The sequence below is a fragment of the Thamnophis sirtalis genome, unplaced genomic scaffold (assembly GCF_051295495.1).
Source record: "Thamnophis sirtalis isolate CommonGarterSnake01/CBP01778 unplaced genomic scaffold, rThaSir2_p1.2 scaffold_13, whole genome shotgun sequence".
In the NCBI taxonomy this organism is placed as follows: domain Eukaryota; kingdom Metazoa; phylum Chordata; class Lepidosauria; order Squamata; family Natricidae; genus Thamnophis; species Thamnophis sirtalis.
This window is the reverse complement of record NW_028261393.1, coordinates 31,210,353-31,234,133: the sequence shown is the minus strand read 5'-3', so window position 1 is coordinate 31,234,133 and position 23,781 is coordinate 31,210,353. Positions and strand designations below refer to the sequence as shown.

Genomic DNA, 23,781 nt, shown 5'->3' with positions numbered 1-23,781 from the left:
AGCATTCTGAAAGCCTCCTAAAGGCTATGCATGGCCATTTTGGTGAAGGGGCGGGGTTTCAGGAGGCAAAAAATGCTGTATTAGGTGTATGACGCACCCAGATTTTCAGCCTCTTTTGAGGAAAAAAGGTGTGTCTTATACTCTGAAAAATATGGTAAGTTGCTGGCATGGAAATATAGATTATTCTTGGAATGAAAATTGTAGTTTTATGGCCTTCCTAGAGTGAAAGCTAGCATTATTTGGGGCATCCTTCAAGTCATTCCCTCACTCATGGTATTCCCTTGTTGTTCAGTCGCTAAGTTATGTCTGACTCTTCACAGCCCCATGGACCACAGACGCTAGTCCCCCGTCCTCCACGGTCTCACAGAGTCTGCCCAAATTCATGCCCATTGTGTCAATGACACCATTTAAACCAGTGGTAGTCAACCTGGTTCCTACCACCCACTAGTGGGCGTTCCAGCTTTCATGGTGAGCGGTAGGGATTTGCTGTAACTGCTTTATAAATTTTATAAAGTAAAGTTACTTCCCTACTTTATAAATCACCATTACTGTGGAACCGGTGGGCGGTTAGAAAATTTTACTACTAACATAAAAAAGTGGGTGGTAGGTATAAAAAGGTTGACTACCCCTGATCTAAACCACCTCATCCTCTGCCATCACCTTTTGCCTTCCATATTTCCCAATATCAGGTATTCCCTTGTTGGAATACCTGATGTTGGGAAATCAGGGTCCGGCCAAAGTATTTGAGCTTCAGCTCCAAAGGACAGTCAGGTAAAATTTCCTTTAGATTGACTGAGTGTTCCCTACTTGGATAATTAATCTCACAGGGATTAATATACCCCCACCTGTTGTGGCCCAGCAGGAGCCATTGGAGCTGCCAACAGACTCCGATAGCGAGGGACACTATGAGTCGCATATGGAGGACCTTGGGCAGGGTTCAGACTCTGAGCAGGGACCAGAGAGGCTGGTTGGCCACCAGAAGGCGCCTGAAGCATGGAGCAGCGGTGAAAGCCAAAGGGAGTTTGTCCCTGACGTCAGGCCCTGGAGCAGTAGTGAAGACATCAGGCCCTGGAGCAGTGGGGAGGAACAAAGGGAGTTGGTCCCGGACGCCAGGCAAAGATGGGCAGATAAGCGTCGGCAGCAATTAAAGAGACATAGAAGATAATCAGGCCCAGGTGGTTGTGATTATGTTCCTCCCAAGAGAGTATATAAGAAGAGTCCTTGGGAGGAGACCTTTTGCAGGACACAACCGTTATACTAAAGCTGGAGAAGCTCTTGTGTATATTTCTTATCTGTGGGAGTCTGGGTTGCTGCCAAAGTCTTGTCTGTGAGTTAATTACTGTGAATAAATTCGCTAACAGTAACCTTGTGTCGATGTGACTCACCCACCTATTACTCATACCAAGTACATTTGATTCATATGTATTGCACGAGGAATTGGGTGAGCATTTTTTCTTCAGAGGGGTCAGACTTCATATTCCTTCCACGACTGAAATTGGGTATGATGAATGTGTTTTAAGAGTTGATGTGAAATAACTAGGTCAAAAGGACAGATACTATATTCATTTAATTGAAGTAATATTTGGAGTGTAAGAACGTATAGGGTTGATAAACAGGAAGCAATGCAGTCAAATAAGGTTCACCCATGGTATTAAGCCGTAAACCATCAAATCAAACCTTTATCATAGTCAAAGACCAGCAGAAAGAGGGTGTGACATAAGGAATTAAAAAGCATAAAAATACAAAAAATAAAATTATGTATTAGAAAAGCTTAAAAACGTAAAAACAAACTGTCCTGGATATTTATGCAGTAATGATGATTTGAGGCTACTACAAATATATCTAATATGAGCACTGGAGAAATACATGTTCAGTTATCTCTATGAATATCTTTTGGGAGAAAAAGTTGTCTGCTATGTTTGTAAGGAATCTGTGTCAGCATTCCGAGTAATGCACCCATTAAAAACATAACTCCGAGGCAGGTATATCCTCAAAGGATATGTTTATTGGATACATCATATCGGCACAGCTGGTGAACACCAATTCTAACAGCTCTGCAGTTTCCACCTAATTAAATAATCAAACTCCCTCCTCCCAGCTGTCACCAGTCACATTGTTCAATAAAGATGGAAGGCAGGCTCTTCTCCACTTTCAACAGCAACCTGTTTCAATGACCATGGTTCCCACAGGAAAGCATTTTGTTTTGACTGGAGCCTGGCTACCTACTTCCCCTCTCCCTTCCCCCTCTCAGGTTTCAAGGCAACTATGAGGCAGCGCAAGATGGCTTCAGCCAGGTTCGCTTCAGAGTTGACAATCTGTTTGATCTTCCACTAGGTGCAGAGTTTGTCTCCCAGTTAGGGTAGTTAAAGTCCCCTATTACTATTGTGGTATTCTTCCTACATGCCTTAGTTGACTAGCAAAACGTTTATTTCCTCTGGTTGGGTGAGTGGCCTGTAGTGTCATTTTGACACTCATTCTTTTTTCTTTTTATATTGACCCAAATGCATTCAAAATGGTATTTGTCATTGTTCTGCTGTATTTCTGTAGAAATAAACAGGTAGTACTTGACTTCTTATAACAGTTCATTTAGTGACTATTCAAATTTACAATGGCACTGAAAAAAGTGACATGACCATTTTTCACACTCACCTTTGTAGCATCCCGATGATCATGTCACCAGAATTTAGAGGCTTGGCAGCTGGTTCATACTTATGACCATTGCTGTGTCTCAAGGTCATGCAATCAGCTTTTGCAACCTACGACAAGCAAACTCAGTGGGGAAGCCAGGTTCACTTAACAACCGGGTTACTAACTTATCAACTGTGGCAAGGGGACTCAACAGGAAGTTTTCCAGCTGGACAGATGTGTGGGGTGTGGGCTTTTAAGAGTCTCACATGAACCCTGTCTGATAAACCATCTCAGAAATTCTTTTGAATCAGAACCCACACTGGAGGTGGGGGCAAAGAAGGGCAGCATCTCATCAGACCCTGGGGGAAGCAACAGATTCCTTGTGGGAGTCAGGGCGGCAGGAGGGGAATGGAAGAGATGAAAGGCTGGGCAAGGAAATTTATTTAACCCACATTTATAAATTAAACCTGGAAAAGGCAAAGAAATTTTGAGAACATAAATAATATTGATGGTCAGATTGGGACTTTATTTCTTCAAAAGAAAAGGAAAAAGGAAGGTGGAGGATTGTAACACCAGCCCCCACAGAAACTGTTTGTTTGTAGTGCTTTCAGACAGGATAGAAAGCAGAGAGGTGGCAAATCCACATAATTAAAAACTTTAAATTTGGTTTTGGATACAGAAGGGTTTTACATTTATTTTGTTTGAATTCCTCCCAGCTAATATAAACAAGAAAAAAACAGCCGTCTTACTGATAACGGAATCTTAACCTTGACCGTGTGGGAAGTTTTCATTAACCAACTGCCATAAATTAGAAGGAGGCAAGAGAAACTCTTGGCTGATTACAAGCTTGCTACAAGTGATTTATTTTGAGCAGTTATTAAAGGAAAGAATAAAACATCGCACTCAATAACAGGGAAATAGGAAGGTTTCTTTTTTCTTCTCTTTTTTCTCTCTCTTCTGCAAAAGATTAAGATGGCATCAGCTTCTCTTCCTGTTTCAAATTACTTGGATTAACTAAATTTTGAAATAAGACTTGTATAATTAACTGCAATCTTGGAACTGGATGTTAAGGAATAAGATGGCTCCCATTGCGTCTCTCCATAGCAGTTGAAGTAAATAAACTTAAGGTGGATTAGAACTCTGAAACAAAAATTGTATAATTAACTATAACTTTGGAACTGGACATCATGGAAAACTGGGAATTAGAAGAACTATGTGAAATTTTAAAAAATCTGCATAAATCATTAAAATCAAGCCTAAATAGAATCCTGAACCCAGGGAAGCAGAGATCTAAAGAAGAATTCAAAGAAGAAGGGGGGCAAGGCAATGAAGGGGGAGAAACGGAGGGAAGTAAAAAGCAGACAAAAAGCTCCATCAGCCTTTGCAGCAGTATAGGGAAAACAGTAAAAAGAGGAGGTGTCCCAACAAAAGGGAATAAAAAGCAGACAAAAGTGGTTTTGAAGGTTGTTAGTAGTATAAGGAAAATTGAACTAGAAGACAATGCCCCAACAAAAAGAAATTTAAAATACACTTGTAAGGGTGGCTGGGAGAAAACTGATGGGAATGGAGGTGTTAAAATAAAAATAAAGAAAAGGGAAAAGACAGGAACAGATAAGTGGGACAAAAGACTTACTAGGGAAAAATCAGACACCTAGATATGGGAAAATATAAAGCAAAATAAGGGTTTTATTCCTAAATATGACAATAAAATGGAGTTGCTAAATGGTTGAACGCAATAATGGAAAGATAACGAAAAAAGACAAAAATATATGGAATATAGATAAATATGAAACTGATATGGGGAGGCTGTAAAGCAGAGGTTTGTGTTTCACTTTTATACATAATTGAGTTGCCAATTGACTGAAAATGACAACAAAAGGATAACCAAACATGGATTAAAATATATGAAACATGGATATATATATAGAACTTTTAAAACGATGCTCAAAGTGAGATGTTTACTTCTTGTCATTTTATATAATAGATTAAGGGAATTGTAATGAACATTGAACAGTGAAGTTTGTCACTTATAGACAATTTAAGGGTAATCTAATCCAAGATACGGAAAAATAGAGAGGGAACATGGAATATATTTACAATGGAAAACTACTGAGACTTAAAGAACCACAAATTAGGAGCGCGTAAGGATGTATAAGGATGTTGAAGAACGGTTGCAGGAACTGGGTATGTCTAGTTTAATAGAAAGAAGGACCAGGGGAGACATGATAGCAATGTTCCAATATCTCAGGGGTTGCCACAAAGAAGAGGGAGTCAAGCTATTTTCCAAGGCACCTGAGGGTAGAACAAGAAGGAATGGGTGGAAACTAATCAAGGAGAGAAGCAACTTAGAACTGAGGAGAAATTTCCTGACAGTTAGAACAATTAATCAGTGGAACGGCTTGCCTCCAGAAGTTGTGAATGCCCCAACACTGTCCGCACCCGACTCCTACACCCTTGCCCAACCGCACTGCCCTCTGGCTTTTTTCCCTGCCTCCCTCGGCTGATGGTGCTGGCCAGGAGAAGGTGAGACTGTACAGGGGGAGGAGGGCGCATGGCTCTGCGATGTGCACCAGGGAACTGGGAAGGAAAGCATTTTCAGGTGGCACGTGCTGGAACCGCCTGCCACCTCAAAGACGATGCACTTTTTTGGCCTCTGGTGGAATGGGGAGGGAATTATGGTGCTGCCACCCAAAAATGCTTTCGCTGAAAAGGCTTTGAATGCAATTCCCTGGGCTGCTGGGAATGAGGCTCCATGTGAAAGTGAGGATCCCCGCCGCATGGAACCACCCGAAAATGCGACGAGTAGATGGGTGAAGCTACATTCGGAGTATAAGATGCACCAGATTTTCACCCTCTTTTCTGGGGATAAAGGTGCGTCTTATACTCTGAAAAATATGGTAAATATCCTGTGTCTGGAGGCCAAGCTGCTCTGCCAAGCCGGAGAACTCCAGGGTGATGGCAGGAGTGGAGAAATCATCCGCTGTCCGGATGCGGCTGCCCTTTCCACCGAAGGCTGCGCTGGACAGGAAGAACGGGGGAATTTGCGGGTGAAACTCTGCACACCGTGAAGCCACCGACGGGCCCTCCGGCGAAAACGCTCCACAGTCCGGAAGCGACGGCCGTGCCCGTTTCCGCCGCTGGGACCGAGGATCAGTCTTGAGCCGAGGAGGCGCTCCTTCCTCTTTTCCCGTCAGGGCTTGTGACGGGGAGTTTCGCAGGGCACTGCCGGAGGACGCCTCGCTCGCCCCGCCCCGCGGTGACAAGCGAAGGGCGGGGAAGGCGGCCCCACCCCCCGCGGCCCCGGCGGCAAGAGGGCGGGGGAGGCGTCCACGTGCTCTCTCGCTTGCTCGCCCGGCCAATCCGGGGGCGGCGTCGCGACGTCCCCTTGCGTCACGTCCGCCGTGAGGGGCCGAGGCGGGCGCCCGAACGGGAGGCGGCCTGGCGAGCGGGGCCGGCGGGGCCGGGCCCGGAGGCGGCGGTGATGGGTGAGGGGCGCGGCCAGGGGGCCCGGCGGGGCAGGGGGCTCGTCCTCGGCAGTTTTCCTCCCCCCCCGCGGAGGCCTGAGGGGGGCGGGCGCTTCCGTCGCACCGGACTCTTCCCTGGGTCGAAGGCGCCCAGCGCTCTCCCGGAAAAGGAGCCGAGGCTGCCGGGCGGCGGTTCTGCGGGAGGGGCCGCGGAGAGACCGCTCCTGGAAGCGGCGAAGAAGCCCGGAGGTTCGGGGCAGCTCCTCTCCGCGGTCCTTGGGCCGGCTTGGCGGCGCGGTCTCCACTTCTCTCCCTCTGCGGGGCTGGACAGCCCTGGAGGCTGAGAAGGGAAGCCGCCGCCGATCCCCTCGGAGGCCCCGGGAGGGCGAGCGAAGGGCCGGCTCGTACAGCCTCTGCCCCGGGGCCCCGCTTAGCCAACCCTCCGCCGCCTGATCGGGAAACCAAAAGTCCGGCGTGGAGCTGCCCGGCTTTTGGAAACGCGAGCCGGCAGCCATGCGGGGCCCGTCGACTCGTCCCAGGGCGCCGCGGGGAGAACTCCTGATGTGCTAGGCCAGCCGAAGTCGGCCCGGGCTGCGTTGGGCGAGTCCGTTGCACGTGCAGGAGCCCCCCGGGCCGCTTCGAAAGAGACGCTGTGGGGGAAGAGCCGAAGTCTGCCTGGGTGGGGGGCGATGCAAGGAGAGGGAGCCGAAGGAAGGCTAGGCCTCCTCTCGGCCCTTCTGGGGATTGAGAAGGTCGGGGAGGGGGGAAGCAGGCAGGCTTTGGGGACCACCGAGGGGGGACGGGGGGGGGTAGCTGTAGTCTGTCCCTTTCCCAACAGCCTGCGAGGGGGGGGGGGGAGCCTCCTGTGTGTGTCTGCAGATCATACTATCCCTGAAGCTTCCCAGGGCTGATCAGAAGAAAGTTGCCAATCTTCTTCCTCCCTCCCTTCCCTATAAGATAGGAGACCTCCATGCCAAGCCAGGACTTGGAGAGCAAGCCTTTCATACATCTGGGTAGAAGGCTTCCTTTCAGTCTGGATTCTCCCAAAATTGAAGAAATGCAGGTTAATTGTTCTCACTGTTAGGAATTCTCTCCCTAGGTCTAGGTTGCTAGAACTTTAGGGTTACAGAATGGCTGCTGCTCTTCTGAAGCTGCATAGCTTTCTTTTACTCACTTGGTCTTCCTGCCCACAATTGGGATTGAAAAGGAACCCTTACGGTTACTTTGAGTAAACGAATGAAGTATGTTCAAAAACTCATCCCAGTGACTGACCAAGATTCGATCTTGCAACTTTGAGCTAAGTTTACCAAGACCACATAGTTCACATACCATCCACCAGCAAGCAGCTCTAAACTAAGATTGCCTGGAAATGGCCTAATAAATGAGCTGCATGCTTAGAAAACTGATCTTTTGCATCTTGTTTAATATTAAGATGAACAGGAGCAAATTTTCTACTGTCCCATGAAGATTTTAACATATTTGTATTGTGTCAAGGTGGATAAATAGGAATCAAACTTATGTCTGTTGTTCAAGGATTTGATAGCTCAGCAGAATTTCTTGCCTTGCATCCTAGTATGCACTTTCGTATATTTTTCAGAATTGTCCCATTGAATCAATGAGGATTTATTGCTTGATAAATATATTCCTTTATTCCTTCTTAGCTGATAGCAGATCAGTACAGACGCGTGGCAAAATACAAATATAAATTCATCTTCTACATACAATTGTGTAAAATGATGCCAATGTTAGTTTAAGAAGGACTTTTATAAGGATATGGTGAAAGTTCTTGAGAACCAGCACAGTTCTGCTTTTCTTTCTGGCGAATATTTTAATCCCAAGGCCATCCAGAATTTTCACCAACCTGTGAGTGAAACTTGATCAAAATGTGGGTTGGGTTGGGTTGGTTAGTCAGCAGTGTGGCTCTAGCTGGCATGCTGTCATCAGGAAGGCAGCACATTGTAATAATTGTGTATTCAGAGTTCTACTTCCTGATGAAATATGGCTGTTTTTCTTTTGTCCTTGGGAACATTGCTGTTAGCATGACACAAAGCTGAAGCTAAAATCTAACAAGATAAGGCTCCCCCAACCTGGACTGCTTTTCTGACCAATTAAAAGTAAAAAAAATAAGTTGACTCTAGTTCATGCTAACCTAATCAGGGCTCAGAAATTAAGCAAGGTTGACATTTAGATAGCAGATTGCTAGGAAATTTCCAATCTCTTAAGACTGTAACATATTAAAAAAAAACTCCAAAAAGAATTTGGAGATTTGATCTAGCTGAAATTCCATGTGTGTGGATGAAGTCAAAATCAAATGGAGGGAAAGCCTACTTTAAAGCAGGGGTGTCAAACACGTCATCATGGCGGCATCATGTGATCTATCGGGACTTCTTTACCCTTCACTAAACCGGGCCTGGGTGTGGCCAGTGCGTGACCCATCTGGCCCACAGAATGGGAGTTTGACTGCCCTGCTTTAAAGCTTTCAGAGTGCATATGACTTAGACTCAATTGGGCAAGGAGACTTATTCACTACACAAGATCTGCTTTTGCTCGTGTCAGAACTTCATCTCGGTTGATCCCAAAAGCAAAGCTGAACCAGGTCTGGTTATTTAGGGTCACGTCTGGTTGGGAATTCCAGGGCCGTTGACAATCAGAGAAGTAGATGGTGACAAACTGCATGGAAGCCGTCCCCAAGGCTCAATCGTGACTTAAGTTCTTTGCCTTTACGTCCATCCATTGGTTTGCATTGCTGACACACCCATTTGGGCCAGACTGTGTACTGGATCTGATGAAAGCCCTTGGCTCAGTGGCCTTCATTTCAGGAACCTAACTCTGGCAAGAGACCTTTGCAGGACAGAGCCAAGAGAAAAGTGGCAACTATGGATCGGGGCAGACTGGCCTCTCCTTGGTGACTTTGGAGCAGTGATCAGAGCCGTTGTTGCCTGCAAGTTCTTCTGTTTCGCTGGGCCTCAAAAACACAACTGTATTAAATTGAGTATTCCTAGGATAGTGATCTTTGTATTGTAGGGTTCATTGTGCATATGTGGACCTCTCTGTCGCTTTTCTGCAGATGATGTTTTTGTGCTCTGCCTGGTACATTTTGTTGCCTCAATGAAGTCCTTAGATAACAACAGGCAACAGGTGGACACATTCTTTTTGTGCGCCAGTGATCTCAGACTGGCAGATTAGCATATGTGGCTGCCCTGTGTTCTTTCAAAGCCAAAGCATTCCTTGACTCTCCCCAGTCATCTTTCGTAGGGAGACGGGCAGGATCTTCCATGAGCTCATGGTCCTCTTTGTTGAAGTACCACACCCTTTGGGGAGATTCCTTCAGCCCCTTGCCATTAGGGTTGGTGGTCTCAATTTCTATTGGCTGTAGCAGCATCAGTTGCAGCTGGTGTTTCAAGTTTGCTGAGACCAGCTGAAGTCTCCCAAAAGGAGGAGTTCATCAGTTCCGCACATTAAATGGCTTTAGTAGTGCAGGAACCTCTCTTGTACTTACCCTGTTCCTCTTGGTGCTTCTGCCATGGGTGGGCAGCCCTGGTGCCAGAGGACTGAAGTAGTTCACAGTCCCTTTGCTGAAATCATCCTTGGAATGCAGGGAGGGGAGGGAGACCTAATGCAGTGGGTCCTTCCTAAGTTTCTCTCTCTGGTTGCTTCCTAGGCAGCAGGTCTCCCCCTCCTCCCCCAAGGTCATCCATGAGCAAGAAATGGTGTCCGGATCTATGAATTTCTTGTGTGTGGTAGTTATGATAGGAAATCTCCTTTGAGAAAACGAATTGGGCTTAAAGGAGCGTCTGCCTTTCCTTTGCAGAACTCAGGATGAAGCGACGAACCTCCGATAGAGGCGGTGGGGAAACATCCACCAAGGTCCTCTGCCCAGGGATTTCCAGCAGTAACACAAAAAGAGCCGGGCCGTTCATTCTTGGTGAGTAAGAAGGAATTCTTGCCCCCAGGGATACTGTCACTGACTTGCACGTATTCAGTGCTGTAAGATCATGAGGCGTGCAGGGCTCTTCCTTTGCCTGATGAGTTCTTCCATCAAACAGGATGACATTCCTGGTCCCCGACAAACAGACAATCTATTCAGCCAGGCTGCAGCACTGCAGAACTCCTCAAAGGTGTCACAGCCTCTTTTCATCACCAGATGGGATGAGGATCGGAGCACATCCTGTCTCTAATCGCAGCATTTGTGAATAAAGGTTTTGAATCCCTTTCTGCTGTGGTCACTGCCAGCATAATTGTCCCTAGTACCCCAGTGTGACTTGCTCATCAAGAAAAGGTGGGCCACAAATGTTGAAACTACCAAATTCATCTTGAGTTGCACTTTCTCAGAAAAGAGGGCAACACAGTACAGGGTTTACACTTTTGTTTGTGTGTGACACTTCTGGCTCTGGTTCCAGAGCAGATGGCCATGACATTCTCCTGCTCTTATGCTGAGCCATCACCATTTCAGCTTCCTATTGGCCATCTCTGTGACTTAAGGGAAAAGACATCTTGCTGGGCAGAGAGGCTAATGGGGCAGGTGTTCTATTTTTATGTTCCCAGGCCCACGTTTGGGCAACTCCCCAGTGCCTAGCATTGTGCAGTGCTTGGCAAGAAAGGATGGGACAGATGACTTCTATCAGCTGAAGGTAAGGAGCAATTTACACAAGTCATTTCCCCAAAATAACTGATACGAAAAAGTGTTTAAACCTAAAGATCTTCTCAACTGCAGAATCTTTAAAGGTGGATCGAATGCAGCGAATAGGAACAGGAGCCCTGGCGGTGCAGTGGTTCAACTGCAGTATTGCAGACAAATTCTGCCCACAGCCAGGAGGGCAGATCCTAATGGGGCTTCAGGTTGACTCGGCCTTCCAGCCTTCTTTTTTTTTTCTCTTATTTTTTTTTACATAGAAAGTTTTTATTTTCCATTTTCATAGCATATAATCACATGTATACTATTACATAGTCAATATCATGTTGTATTATTAAGTAATTACATCAATTCATCTTACCATCAACTACCAAAGGAAAAAAAAAAGAAAAACCCAGTTATTGGCTCTTCTGCTCTCCATACACCATATTTATACCTTATCTGACACTTTCTTCCTCCTCTCTCTTCCCCCTTTCTACATCCTGTCTTCCCTCCATCATTTTCTACTCTACTTCCCCTTCCTTTCTCCTTCTCCTCTCTCCCCTTACCACTCCTCCTTATACACCTCATCTTCCCCCTTCACCCTCTCTCCTATCCCTCTCTTCCTATCTTTCGTCTCTCCTCTGCTTCCCACTCTTCTTCTAATTCACTTGGTGTGTTTCAGCTTCTGAGCAAACTCCCTTTTGTGTTGATGGTATTTATAATTCCATTTCAATATACATAAAAAAGAAAAAATAGCAGTATACATGTACAATCATCCAATACCCCCCCTCCAACTTAGTAAGCTCCACTCCCTCCCAACCTCCCCCCAACCCCCCAACCTTCCCCCACCCTGACTTCCCAGAACCAATACAAGGTATAAATCTTTAACAAAAACAGTTTACAATATACTTAAAGAGAAAGTAGAGAGTTAATAACATCTTTGAATTGAGCTTAGCTCTTCCTTGCTAGGCTAACTATAAACAATTTGTATCATTTCTGATCTTAATCATAAGCTATCTGAAATTTCCTAAACCCATATTTATTTTGAATATAGTCAATCCATTTTTCCCAGTATCGTTTATATCTCTCGTTTGAATTATCCTTGAGATATGCAAATATTTTAGCCATCTCTGCTAAGTTTGTGATTTTCAATGTCCATTCTTGGATAGTAGACAAATCTTCCTTCTTCCAGTATTGCGCCACCAACAATCTAGCTGCAGTTAACAAATGCAAAGTCAAGTTAATCTCTACTGCTGTACAGTCAGTAATTATACATAGCAAAAAATAGGTGGGGGATAAACTTTATCCTTTTTTTTTTAGAACATTTTACATAATCCATCATATTTTTGTCCAGAATACCTTAACCTTTTTATAAGTCTACCATGTCATTTAATTTATATTGATGTTTTTTCCCAACCCACAGTAAGGCATTCCTTAGAATATGACTTTTAAAATTCTTATCCACCTTTTTATTATATAGCAAATAAGCAACCATATACCAAATCATACCCTTCAATATTATTCTATCCTCTGTTAAATTGATCTAATCGCTTAACATTCCATATTAGAGATTTAGTTACCATCATTAGCCCCCTGAAACTTTTTAAGAGCCATCTGAACATCTTGGAATTTAACCTTTGGCCTAGCTCCTCCCACTGCTTCTGATGTAACACCTGTATGCTCCTGAATGGTGGCTTGTGTATGTTGCTTTCTTAATTCCTGTTCCATTCGTCTAGTAACCACACGGTCTTGTCTTTGTTCTTTAGCTTCTTGTACCTCTGAGAGAACAAGTTGATCCCCCCTTGTTAATACTTGAGTTGTTTGCTTTCCATCATATTCTTCTTGTTCTCTTTGTCTAGATCTAGAGGAAGGGGGTTGTCCACCCTTCAGTACGTTGGTGTAGAAATCTTGTGCCTTCCCTACTGTATTGAGGTGATGTCTTTTTCCAAGGTAGCTAAACGTGATGCCGGCTGGTGCGTCCCATCTAAACTGTATCTGGCGATTTTTAAGCTCTTCAACTAAAAAGGCATAGTCTTTCCTAGATCTCAGCATTTTAGGTGGTATCTCCTTCAAGACAGTCACCTCCCGACCCCGAATTTGAAGCTTATTTTTGTAGGATTCCTGCAATATCGTGTTTCTCACATCTCTAGTGGCGAAGTAGACCACTATATCTCTTGGTAATTGTTTTTGTTTTGCCAGCCCGGAATTAACGCGGTAAACCTTTTCGATTTGCCAATCAAGGTTCCCTCCTGACCTTCCCGCCATCAGGTCGAAGGCTTCGGAGAGAGTCTGTTTCAGGTTCTCTTGTGTATTTTCAGGGAGGCCCCTTATCCTTAAAGCAAATTCCATTTGCCTATACTGTAGCATTATGATTTCATTTTCTGCATCGCTGACCTTTTGCTGGACCGCCTCCATCTTCATTACTAAGTTCGTATTAGAGTCACTAAGATCTTCTAACTTTTTTTCAAGTCCAAATGCATAACCAGCTAGCGAATTCAGAGCCATCAGAAAGTCCCCCTAATCATTTGGTTACATGTCCTAAGTTCTTCAGACATCTGTTAGAAGCAGCTATTCTTCCTTAAGTTTTGCTTCCATCGTAACAGCATGATTTTTTAACACATCAATTAATTCCTTCTGCAGAATTTCCATTGTCAGGGGGTCCCCTGCAGAAGTAGAAGGGAGTAATGATTGTAATTTAGCAGAAGGCGCTGGTAATTTCCGGCACTTTTCGATGCGGGGGAAGGAGGGGGGGAATTTTTGCTTAGAAGCCATCTCAAGTTTAATCTTCTTTAGTCAGTTAAAAAGTCCAAGCAGTCCAATTATGCAGTAATTGCTATTTGGTTTGATAATAAATCACTTCTTGGTAATACATCACTTTTAGGCTTCGCAAAAATTCTGTCTGAGTCACGCCCCTCCTACACAGCTCGGCGCCATTTTTCATAGAACTTTCAACAAGTAATTAGCAGAAGGAATTCTTTGCAGATGGAGCTAAGGATTTATACATACAATTAGATGTTCACCAATATTGGTTCAGCTCGGCTTGAAGACCACAATAAATCATTTGTGCTGAGAATGAGCGAAAACCTTTGTTCTACAACAAAAGGCAGAATGAATCCTGGCTCAGAGCTGCCATGCTGCAGCCGGTGCCCTCCCCCTTCCTCCCAGCGTTTAGGCTGAAAGGGCTAGTTGGAGAGCTTCTGATGCATAGCTTCTCACCCCTCTCTTCTAAGCCCGAAGATAGGGTAAATAAATTGCTAAACAGCTTGATAGATTGCTTTTTAGATAGTTTAACGACACCAAGATTCCAGAGCTGTTAAAAATAACAACCCCCTGTCAGGCTCCGCCCACTGGAAGTCCAACCTTCTGTAGTCAGGAAAATGAAGACCAAATTGTTGGGGGAAATATGCAAATAATGCTTTGACACTATAAACACCCAGAGCACCCTAAGTGCTATTGCTAAATAACAATAGCGCTTAGACTTACATACCACTTCATAGTGCTTTATAGCCCTCTCTAAGCCGCGTACAGTCAGCCTATGGCCCTCAACCATCTGGGTCCTCTGAATACTACTAGGTAAGAAGAGAGTGTGGTAGGCAAGACCTGGTTGATCTTCTGTGGAAGGTCAATGTGCAGTAGGGGACACCACAATCAAAACCTGGGTGGTTCTCCTCAAGTGATACTCAACCCTTTCGAGGAGCGATGCCTTTTGCAGCTGTCCCATTACCAAAGCCACAGCAGCCCCTTTGACGTGCTGATGCTTTTCCAGAGGGCTCAGGTAGAGAGAGGCCTTTTTTACACCTTCACTGAGTTGCTTGCTGGGGCTGGGGCTGGGGCTGATACAAGATTAAGATGTGAAAACTGTTACATGCCCTAGAGCTCTTTAACCTCCAAGTCCGTGCCCCAGGCATAGCAACAGGGCATAGGAGGAGTATTGGGGAAAGATGTACCCCCTTGGCTTGAGCCAGACCAAAAAGGAAAGTAGGGCCTCCTTTCTTTAAGATGCCAACTTTGTGCTCCAAAGTGATCTGTGCCCTGCTGTGATTTTGCTCACCTTGCACTTGAGACTTGCGCTTTCTGGTTTCCCTACAAAAAAGGTCCTGTCTTGAGCTGCTCTTCCTTTCTCTTATTCCCAAAGATCCTCACCTTGGAGGACAAGAAGGACCATGGCACAGAAACCCAAGAGGAACGTCAGGGCAAAATGCTGCTGCATACCGAGTTCTCCCTCCTCTCCCTCCTGCACAATCAGGATGGGGTGGTCCATCATCATGGCCTTTTCCAGGTAGGAGCTGAGCCCATTACTTACTGGCCTCTCAGCACTGACCTGGTGGAGCCTCGAGAGGCTTTCTCGATCCTCCCAGTAGCGCAGCCCATGTTCATCGGTTTTGGGGACATTGTGGTTTTGATATCATGTGCTGCTCACAGTCCCAGTCCAGCTTCTCTGTCTGTTAGGCTCTGCCCATCAAGTTTACTCACAATTGCTTAAGCAAGTGCCAGTTTACTCACAGTTGCTTAAGCAAGGGGAGAGACTGTTCTCAGAGAACCTTTGGCAAATCTGGGACATGATTGCTGGGAAAAATGTGACGCTTCTGGTAAGACCAACCATTTCTGCACCCACCCAGTCCTTCCCCAAATCTCTGAGAATTTCATTAATGGTTGTAAAGAGCAATCATTTTGCACAGGTGCAAAACCTGCAGTTGTAGCCCTCGTGGAGAAGCAGCATAGAGCGGGCCTATGTCTAATCAGTGGGTAGGATGGGCGTCTCCCTGCACAATTAACTCTGGTCCCTGTGACTTGGTCTATGCAGGACCGAACCTGCGAGCTGGTGGAAGATCTGGAGTCCAGTCGGATGGTCCGAAAAATGAAGAAACGTATTTGTTTAGTGTTGGACTGCCTCTGTGCCCATGACTTCAGTGACAAGACGGCTGATCTCATCAATCTCCAGCACTACGTCATCAAAGAGAAGCGGCTCAGTGAACGAGAGACCGTTGTCATCTTCTATGATGTTGTACGGGTGGTGGAAGCCTTGCACAAGGTACCATGTTTCTGCACTTATCCCACAGTACGAGAGCAGCTGTGTTACGGAGTACACACCAGCCCAGAATCCTGCACGGCTAGAAGAACGTTGCGGTCAGGGCACCAACCCTAAATTTTACTGAGAGCCATTTGTCACCTGCCTTGGCAGGAGCAAAAGAACAAAAGTCGGAAGTGAGCTGGGCACTTCTCTCAGGGGATTCCACCGGGGGCTTCGTTTGGGTCTTCTGCATTGGGCAGAATAACCTCAGTTCTTCTAATTGCAGGATTGTTTTATTTTTGCAGAAGAACATTGTGCACAGAGACTTGAAACTGGGGAACATGGTGCTAAACAAAAGGTGTGTTCCTTCTGCAAATTGCTCGGCCAGGGGATGGTTGAGGGTTCCCAGAGGGTCTTTACTTGTCCTTTGCACACAGCTGGGGAAGTGGGTAGCAGATTTTCTGCAGAGACCCCCTGAAAAGTTCCAACTGCTATGTCATGTCCAGGGCAGATGGCATCTCTCCTGCATGCCCCTCTTTTTGTTCTCTGCTGGGCAAAGGTCCAAGAATGGGTGACGCTTCATCAGGGGCAGTTGGTAGCGCTGGAAGAGTCAGTCAGGAATTGGGAGTCTGGCCCTGTGGGGGCTCTCGTCCTTGATGCAGACAGACAGAAAGTTTGTTTCAGCCATGACCAGGGAAACTGCCTTCATTAAAGCGAATGGCACAAAAGTATCCCTTAACAACAAGTATTAGCAACCATTTGAGGACGATGGCCCTTGGTGTAGCTACTCTGCCAGTCACCAGGGAGACCAGGCTGGCTAGTTGTCTTCCAGAGAGCCTAGATCCAAGAGGCTGCCCACTTCATCTCTTCATTATGCCCAGGCAGACCGAGGCATGTATCTTGGCAGCAAAAGCAGCGTTTTAAGGCTTCGGCAGCAACCCTCTGGCCTGCTCTCCTTCCCTCATGGGGAAAGTCCTGTCCAGACTCTGGGCGGGAAGAACTGATCCAGAAGCCTCCAGCCAGATTGTGAGAATTCCTGTATGCCTGCAGCTCTCTGGCCTTGGAAAGGAGGCCGAGTCGGCTTGGTTTGGGCTTCGTCTGAGAGGCTTTGGAGGAAAAAGGAGCTCTTACTTAGAGGCTGAAATTCACCCCTTATGTGGGGAAGCAGGGCTCAAAAGCTCTCTGCTCTAGGGATACTCTTCATTCAGAAAGAGAAGCTCAGGCAAACTTACTTTGGCTTCTGCCACCTACAGCTTTTCCTAACCTCACCCTTTTGACCCATATTTTGGCTGTTTCCAGGTCAAGGGGCTATAGGGTGGTCTGTGAGAAAGCTGTTTGGAACAAGGAGCTGCTGAGGTTTTGACTAGGCCTCGTAGATTTGAACATTCTGAGCAGAATTGATGGCTTCAAGTAGTTTGAGGTCAGGGAGCCTGAAGGGCAGCTCCTTCCCTCTGAGTTCAGTTGTAATTTCTTTTATGCGCTGACCTGGATAAGGGCTGGATCCTGAGAAATCTGGACTTCGTGTCTGCTTCTGGACACAACAGTCTAAAACAACATGGACAAAGTTCAGCATCTCCAGAGAACGCGTACCAAAAGGAAGGAGGGAATGGAAACCGAGGCTCTGAGGAATGATGAAAGCAACCGGCCATGTTTAGCTTGAGGGGAAGGACCCCTGCCACTGTCTTGGGACAGCTGAAAGGCGAGGAGGGGGTGAACCTCTGTTGCTGTGGGGAGGGGGAGCACAAGGTTGGGTTGGCCTCTGGAGATCTCTTCCAACTCTACAATTCCATGGAAAGGGCCCCTTTCTGGCAGCCCATGAAATTTGGAAGCTCTTTGTGGCTGAATTCGTACCTAGTCTTGGATTGCAGAAATTTGGTTTGGTGCATTTGATTGTTTGGCTGCCACGAGTCCCCTGTTCTCTGCAGTAATTATGGCTCTTTTCTTGGTTTTCATCCTGCAGCTGCAAAAGCCCCTCCTCCCGTGAGAGATAGATAGAAATGACAAAGTAACTCTTGCTTGGCAAATGTCCCTTCTTCTACTTTATAGGAAATCCATCCTAATTCAGTATTTTGTCTGAGCTGGAAGTTTTTTTTCTTTTTGAAGCCAATGTTAAGTGAGATAGAATACCAAAATATTTGTCCTTCTATGAAATCTTCCAATTTAATTCTGCTTTTAATTCAGAATTAAATTGATGGTCCTCTCAAAAGAGTTTTTTTTAAGGTGCTGTGTTTATATGACAGCAATTTGGCACTACTCCTTTTCTAAGGTTCTGAGAATTCTGGCGATTTTTACCCAGCTGTGTGAAATAGAAAGAAAGCTATGCCTGCACTGCTTGTTCCCTCGGGTGTGAGGGATGATGGCGGTGGGTATTCTCAGGCGATATTAGCCTTCCCTCTGTCCCCAGTGCAGCACCCAGGATTCTCTTCTGCCCCCTCTTCCACTGCGGGCTCCCAACCCCACCCCACCCTCAGATAGGAGGCTTGAGACTGAAGGACTGGACCAAAGCCAAAGAGACACAGAGAGCTTTTGGGCAGCCCTAGTTCTCCAAAGTCTTACAAGTCAATACATGGTCACAATACTTACCCCTGGATGCTATTTAAATTGGGGAGCATTCAGATCTAATCAGTCCCATCGGTCGTGAAAGCTGACTGGATGCTCCTCTATTGGGCCTCTGCTTATCCATCCTAAAATCATAGAATTGTAGAGTTGGAAGGAACCACAAGGATCGTTTGCCCCAACCCTCTGCGGTACATAAAGAGTTACACCAAGTGTCAGAGTTAGCTGTCCAGCCCCTTAAAAAGCTCCAGAGTCTCAAAACGTAAGCTCCATCGATAGACTGTTGTACGTATCTTGCCATATATTTAAATGAAATCTAGGTAACCACAGCTTACATCAGTAATTTCTGATAGTCGTAGAAAACAGTTGATAACTATCTTCTCTGTGACTCACACACCTGAATGCAGTTCTCACGTCTTCCCTGTGTGAACCTCCTATGTTCCTTCAGTCTGTTTCAGGAACTTGTATCGCCTTTGTTGCCCTCCTCTGAATCCTCTCCAGCTTCTCTCTCCACTTCTCTTCTAATTCTGTCTTTGCTTCAGGACCCACCGAATTACGATCACCAACTTCTGTCTTGGGAAGCATTTGGTGAGTGAGGATGACCTGCTGAAGGACCAGCGAGGCAGCCCTGCCTACATTAGTCCTGATGTCCTCAGTGGTAAGTAGCATCCCTTTCTCCAGGACATCTCTGGCAGCCATTTTCTTTACCCTGAGGGCTTCCCTTCCTTTCTGACGCTGCTGCCTCCCCTCTATTCCCTTTTCTGAAACATCTCAGGCGTCTGGAAGTGGGTGGGTTTCCAGACCTTTTCTAGCTTGCTCCAGACAGAGCTACAATGGCTCTAAAACCTCATTTTCTTGGTTGGCTGGTGACCTGGCGGATGGAAAAGAGCTTGTTGTGACTGGGGGAGAGGGGAAAAGAGGAGCTCTGGCATCTTTACTCCTCCTACCCCGACCTCCACACACTTGCAGCTTGGGGGAGGCCTCCTCCTCCCAGTGCAGAAAGAACATGAGCTCAACCAGCAGGGCGGTGCAGCCTCTGCTCCTTAGTGTGCCATGCTAGCCTGCAGGTGCCTCCTCTGCCCTGCAGGTCGGCCATACCGTGGCAAGCCCAGTGACATGTGGGCGCTGGGAGTAGTCCTCTTCACCATGCTCTACGGACAGTTCCCCTTCTACGACAGCATCCCTCAGGAGCTCTTCCGCAAGATCAAGGCTGCCGAGTACACCATCCCAGAGTGAGTGAAAGCAGCCCTCGGTGCTCCTGTCTCCCCTGAATCCCCCCTCTTTCCGGCTCTGGGGGTTCAGGCCCCAGCCATCCTCCTAGCTCCTCCCTGTTCTCTGGCAGGGACGGGCGGGTGTCCGAAAACACTGTCTGTTTGATCCGGAAGCTGCTGGTCTTGGACCCTCAACAGCGCCTGGCGGCTTCGGAAGTGCTTGAATCCCTCAGCTCCATAATTACATCCTGGTGAGTGGGGAGGGGAATGTGAGGGTGGGGCTGCCCTGGGAGGGCAGGGGGGCTTGGAGTGGCTGTGCCCTGCATGCCAGCCCAAACCTTGCCAGATGGAGGGTAAGTTGGATTGGGCTGCCCTTCTTCATCCGTCCAAAGGTAGAATCGTCCATCCAAAGGAATCCTCTGGGGCGGCTTCCGTGTTTGGCAGCTCCCTTGTTTTGCCTTTTTCTCTGGCAAGGAAGCCGCTTTCTGCCCCCCTTGAGAGGCTGCCTTTGCAGAGGTTTCAACCAGAACTGGGAGAGCTCCAGGTGGCCGAAGGAGATTTGGTTCTGGATGCATTTGTCGTTGGGTAGCACAAATGGGAGAGATGATGGGTGAAGACAGGATGCCAAGCTGGCTGACTCCTGGCCCATCTTTGCCAGTCTTTGGGTAACTCTGGCGAGGGCAGCATCCCAGCTCAGCCTCAGGAACTGAAAGGTGCTGCCCCTGTTCTCCCTCCCCCATCCTGATGGAGGAGCATCTAGGCTAAGAACGGCTTCTGCGGCCTACACTCTCACCCTCCCTGGGCTGGCTAGGAAACGCTCTCCCTGGGCCAAACCTGGGAGCCCAGTGACGGCTTCCTAGCAGGAGCCTTTGCCCTGCTGATCAGCAAGCCTTTGTCTCCCGCAGGCAGTCCATGTCCTCCCTCAGTGGGCCCTTGCAGGTGGTGCCCGATGTCGACGATCAGGTGGTCAACCCAGAACATGCGCATGAGGTAAGATTTGCCATCCCAGCCTGGAGGGTCTCAGACTGAGGACCATCCCAGCTGCTGTTGCTGATCTTGAGGGGACGGTCAGGTCCTTTTTCTTCTGAGCCTTTTCCAGCAGCTGCTTCCAGCCTTTGGACCCCCTCTGGGCAGGGTGTCTTGTCTGCACAGGTTCCTGCAAGGAGAGCAGTGAAGGCCCGGGATGGTCTAGCTCGGGATTGGCCTCAGTTGCTGACATTTCTGTGTCTGCTGCTCTCCCAACTCCTCTCATAGGCTTCTCCCTGTTAGTCTGATGTGCAGTTGATGCAAACTGGCATTTTCTACTACCAGGAGATCAGTGGCATGGAAACGTGTGCTTGTGTGCGTGCACAGGCATGCGTGTGCAGGGAGAATATGCAGGACTCTTCTGAAAGCTATTTGCCAGACTGTCTGCCCTGCTTCTTACTGAGGCTGGGATTCTTGGGGATCAGGAAGCCGCTCAGGTCAAGCACGTTTGTCTCCTGGTGGCAAAAGGCAGGGAGGGACGGACACAGTTCTGGTCCCCAATAGGCTTTCTCCTCCCTGCAGGCAAAGGTGAGCGAGGAGTGTTCCCAGTACGAGTTTGAGAATTACATGAGGCAGCAGCTCTTGCTAGCGGAGGAGAAGAACACGCTCCATGAGGCAAAGCACTTCCTGCAGAAGCGGCAGTTTGGCAGCATCCCTCCAGTGAGACGCCTTGGCCATGACGCCCAACCCATGAATGCCCTGGACGCTGCCGTCCTCGCACAGCGCTACCTTCGGAAGTAGCTCCTACAGGAGGCAGGAGTCGCGCTCCACCTGCCCAGCCTGGCACAAGAGTCGGGGCCGGGCCTGGGTGCCAAGCGATGTAGCAGTCTTCCCTGCGTAACGAGGGGTCTTGCTTGTCAGGGTTCCCCAAGAGGACAAGTGAAAGACCCCTGGCTGGGACCAACACCTGTGGATTTGAACTCCCGTCCTAGAGAGTAGCAGCCTGCTTTTACTTCTAAAATCTACCTCTCTGCCTTTTTTACCCACACTGTTCTCCAGACTGAAATGTAGAGCAGTTTTGGCAAAGGTTGTCCCAGCAGGCTCCTTTCCTCACACAAACTCTGGAAAGCAGGTGGACTGCATTTTGCTCCATACGGTTTGAATAAGCTTCATTGTTTTTTTTCCCATTGTCCATCATCCTGGGTTTCAAAAAGATGACTCCTTCTTAAACCTATTTCTGTTCAATACCCTGGGTTCTGTTTTCAGTTTAAGCCCCAGGTTGAATTAATTTGTGCAGGCATTAATTTTGCACACCACAGCCTTGCAAAACGCTTGTTGAACTGAGAAAATTTGCTCGCAGATTCCAGCTGGGGGAAGTTTCAGCCCAGCGCTGTTTAAAATGTAGCTTTTCTGGAGACCAAAGTCTCCACGCCACTGAATTATTTTGGATCTCCTGGGTGTTCTGTTTTGGGTTTGATTTTTTTTTAATGATAGCTTTTGAAAAATGCAGTAATGTTGCATTAATTCTGTTTTATCTCTTGCCCCATTAACTACGGAGGCATGTTTGAAGGGATAACTTTTTGATAATGTGAAAGGGGGAGTTGTCCCTTCCCTCTTCCTTCTATTCCATCCCCCCACTTACAGACCTCACCTCAATCCCTGTCCCCCCCATGTGCTCTTGGCACGCTCTCACCATTGTCTCTGGTCACAGCACTTGCCTGTATGCACAGGTTGGGGGGGGGGGTTTGTCCCTTGCTCCAAGCTACGATGGGGCTGTGTGAGGCTTGAGCCATGGGGTATTTTTGGACTGGATGCCTTTCTTGCCAGATAAGTCATGCGCAGCATCCTGGGGAGATGATTCTGTCGCAGAGTCTCCTGTTTCCTTTTCTCTTCCATCATCAATTCATTTTCCAGCAATGTTGGCTGTCCTTTGGAAGACCTGGATGCTGGTAGCCTGGAGCAATCCCGTCAGACAGTGCTTGGCATGACATCTTCCCTGGAGGGGAGGGATTGAGCAAAGAAACCCTTCGGAAGCCATTTCCCCAAGGTGAGCATTCTCATGATTGAAGTAGTACAAGCAGATTTCTGACTGGTGCACAGGAGAAAAAATACAGTTCCAACCAGGTCTAAAAATCTGTTGAAATCCAGGTGAGGCTTAGCCTTTCCTTTGGAACCGCTCCACAGGAGGTGGGTGCAGATGGTCGGTCTCTGGAAAATAGCAGAGGAGCCTGCTTCAAGAGCTAGGTAACTCCCCACCCCACCTTCTCTCTTTGCGGCTGTAGAATCCAGGCCAGCAAGCAGGGTCCTTTCCCAGCAGCTTTGCCCAAGGATGGCAGCAGAGGTTGGGGCAGCAGCAGCAGCTCTTGTTGGCTGAAGTGGAAAGTTGTGCACTTCGCCTTGGAGCTGCTTTTCCACAGCCTTCCAGGGAGCTGCCTTCTCATCTCCTGGGGAGCCCTGTTGCAAGGGAGCCTTGAGGATGATTCCCAAGACTGAGAGAGGAGGCACTTCTGGTGTAAATGTGGGAGACATACAGACATAGTCCCTGCGCTCTGCAGGGATGTGCGCTCAGGAAGGAGCCCTTGGGGGCCTCACCTGCAGCACAGTTTCCCGGCCTGCTTTAAGTTCCACCCCTGGTTTACATCTTCCTATAGAAAGGTTGCAAGCAGAAGCTACCTGGGGAAGGAGCAGCTTTCTGCCCTCCAGAAGGGCTGATCAGGCTCTTCCCAGGAGAGGAGCAGGAGGCTATACCAGCGGAGTCATCTCCCAAATCCTTGGAATGCTAACTTATTCCTTCATAGCTCTGTCCTCTTCCCACTTTTAATTTCTTTACCCTTCCCCAAGATAGTTAATAATATGTCTGAATGACCTGGTCCTTCTCCCACCCTTGACAAAAATAGCAATACTCCATGGAGTTGAGTGTTGGGAGTTCCACCATCTTTTGCAATAAAAAGCTGACTGGAAAGGGAGCCTGGGGTGGGGTGTGGGCCTAGAAAGGGATGTTGTGAGTGCTGGGTTGGCTTGGGGAGATGTCATGTTGGGTGAGATACCACAGACAAAATCCCTCTTGTAAAAAACTTGCAAAGAACGTTTGTATAGAGACCTATTTTTGTATTACACTCACCTAATCCAGCATGCCAGCAATAAAATTTCATAATATAGAATTCATGCACTCAGAAGTCGATTATTTCAACAGTTCCTCTACCCCACCCCTTCCAGGATGGGATACGGAAAACTCAGAGTTCTTTTGTAAGAGCTTTTTACTCATCTCTTTTGACAGCTGTTTCTGTCTGTATCTCTGGGGAAGTGTAGATGGCAACACCTCCTATCTCG

General features: G+C 47.3%; 1 protein-coding gene across 1 annotated transcript; it reads left to right on the top strand.

Moving 5' to 3' along the window:
- Positions 1 to 5,999: 5,999 nt before the first annotated feature.
- On the top strand, positions 6,000 to 23,612 carry STK40 (serine/threonine kinase 40). Its single transcript, XM_014067540.2, has 11 exons — positions 6,000 to 6,113; positions 9,904 to 10,017; positions 10,638 to 10,723; positions 14,843 to 14,986; positions 15,512 to 15,739; positions 16,024 to 16,076; positions 18,817 to 18,932; positions 19,362 to 19,506; positions 19,617 to 19,736; positions 20,391 to 20,475; positions 21,034 to 23,612. Exons 1-11 carry the CDS (start codon positions 6,110 to 6,112, stop codon positions 21,250 to 21,252), a joined length of 1,314 nt encoding a protein of 437 aa, XP_013923015.2. The 5' UTR covers positions 6,000 to 6,109; the 3' UTR covers positions 21,253 to 23,612.
- Positions 23,613 to 23,781: the final 169 nt, after the last annotated feature.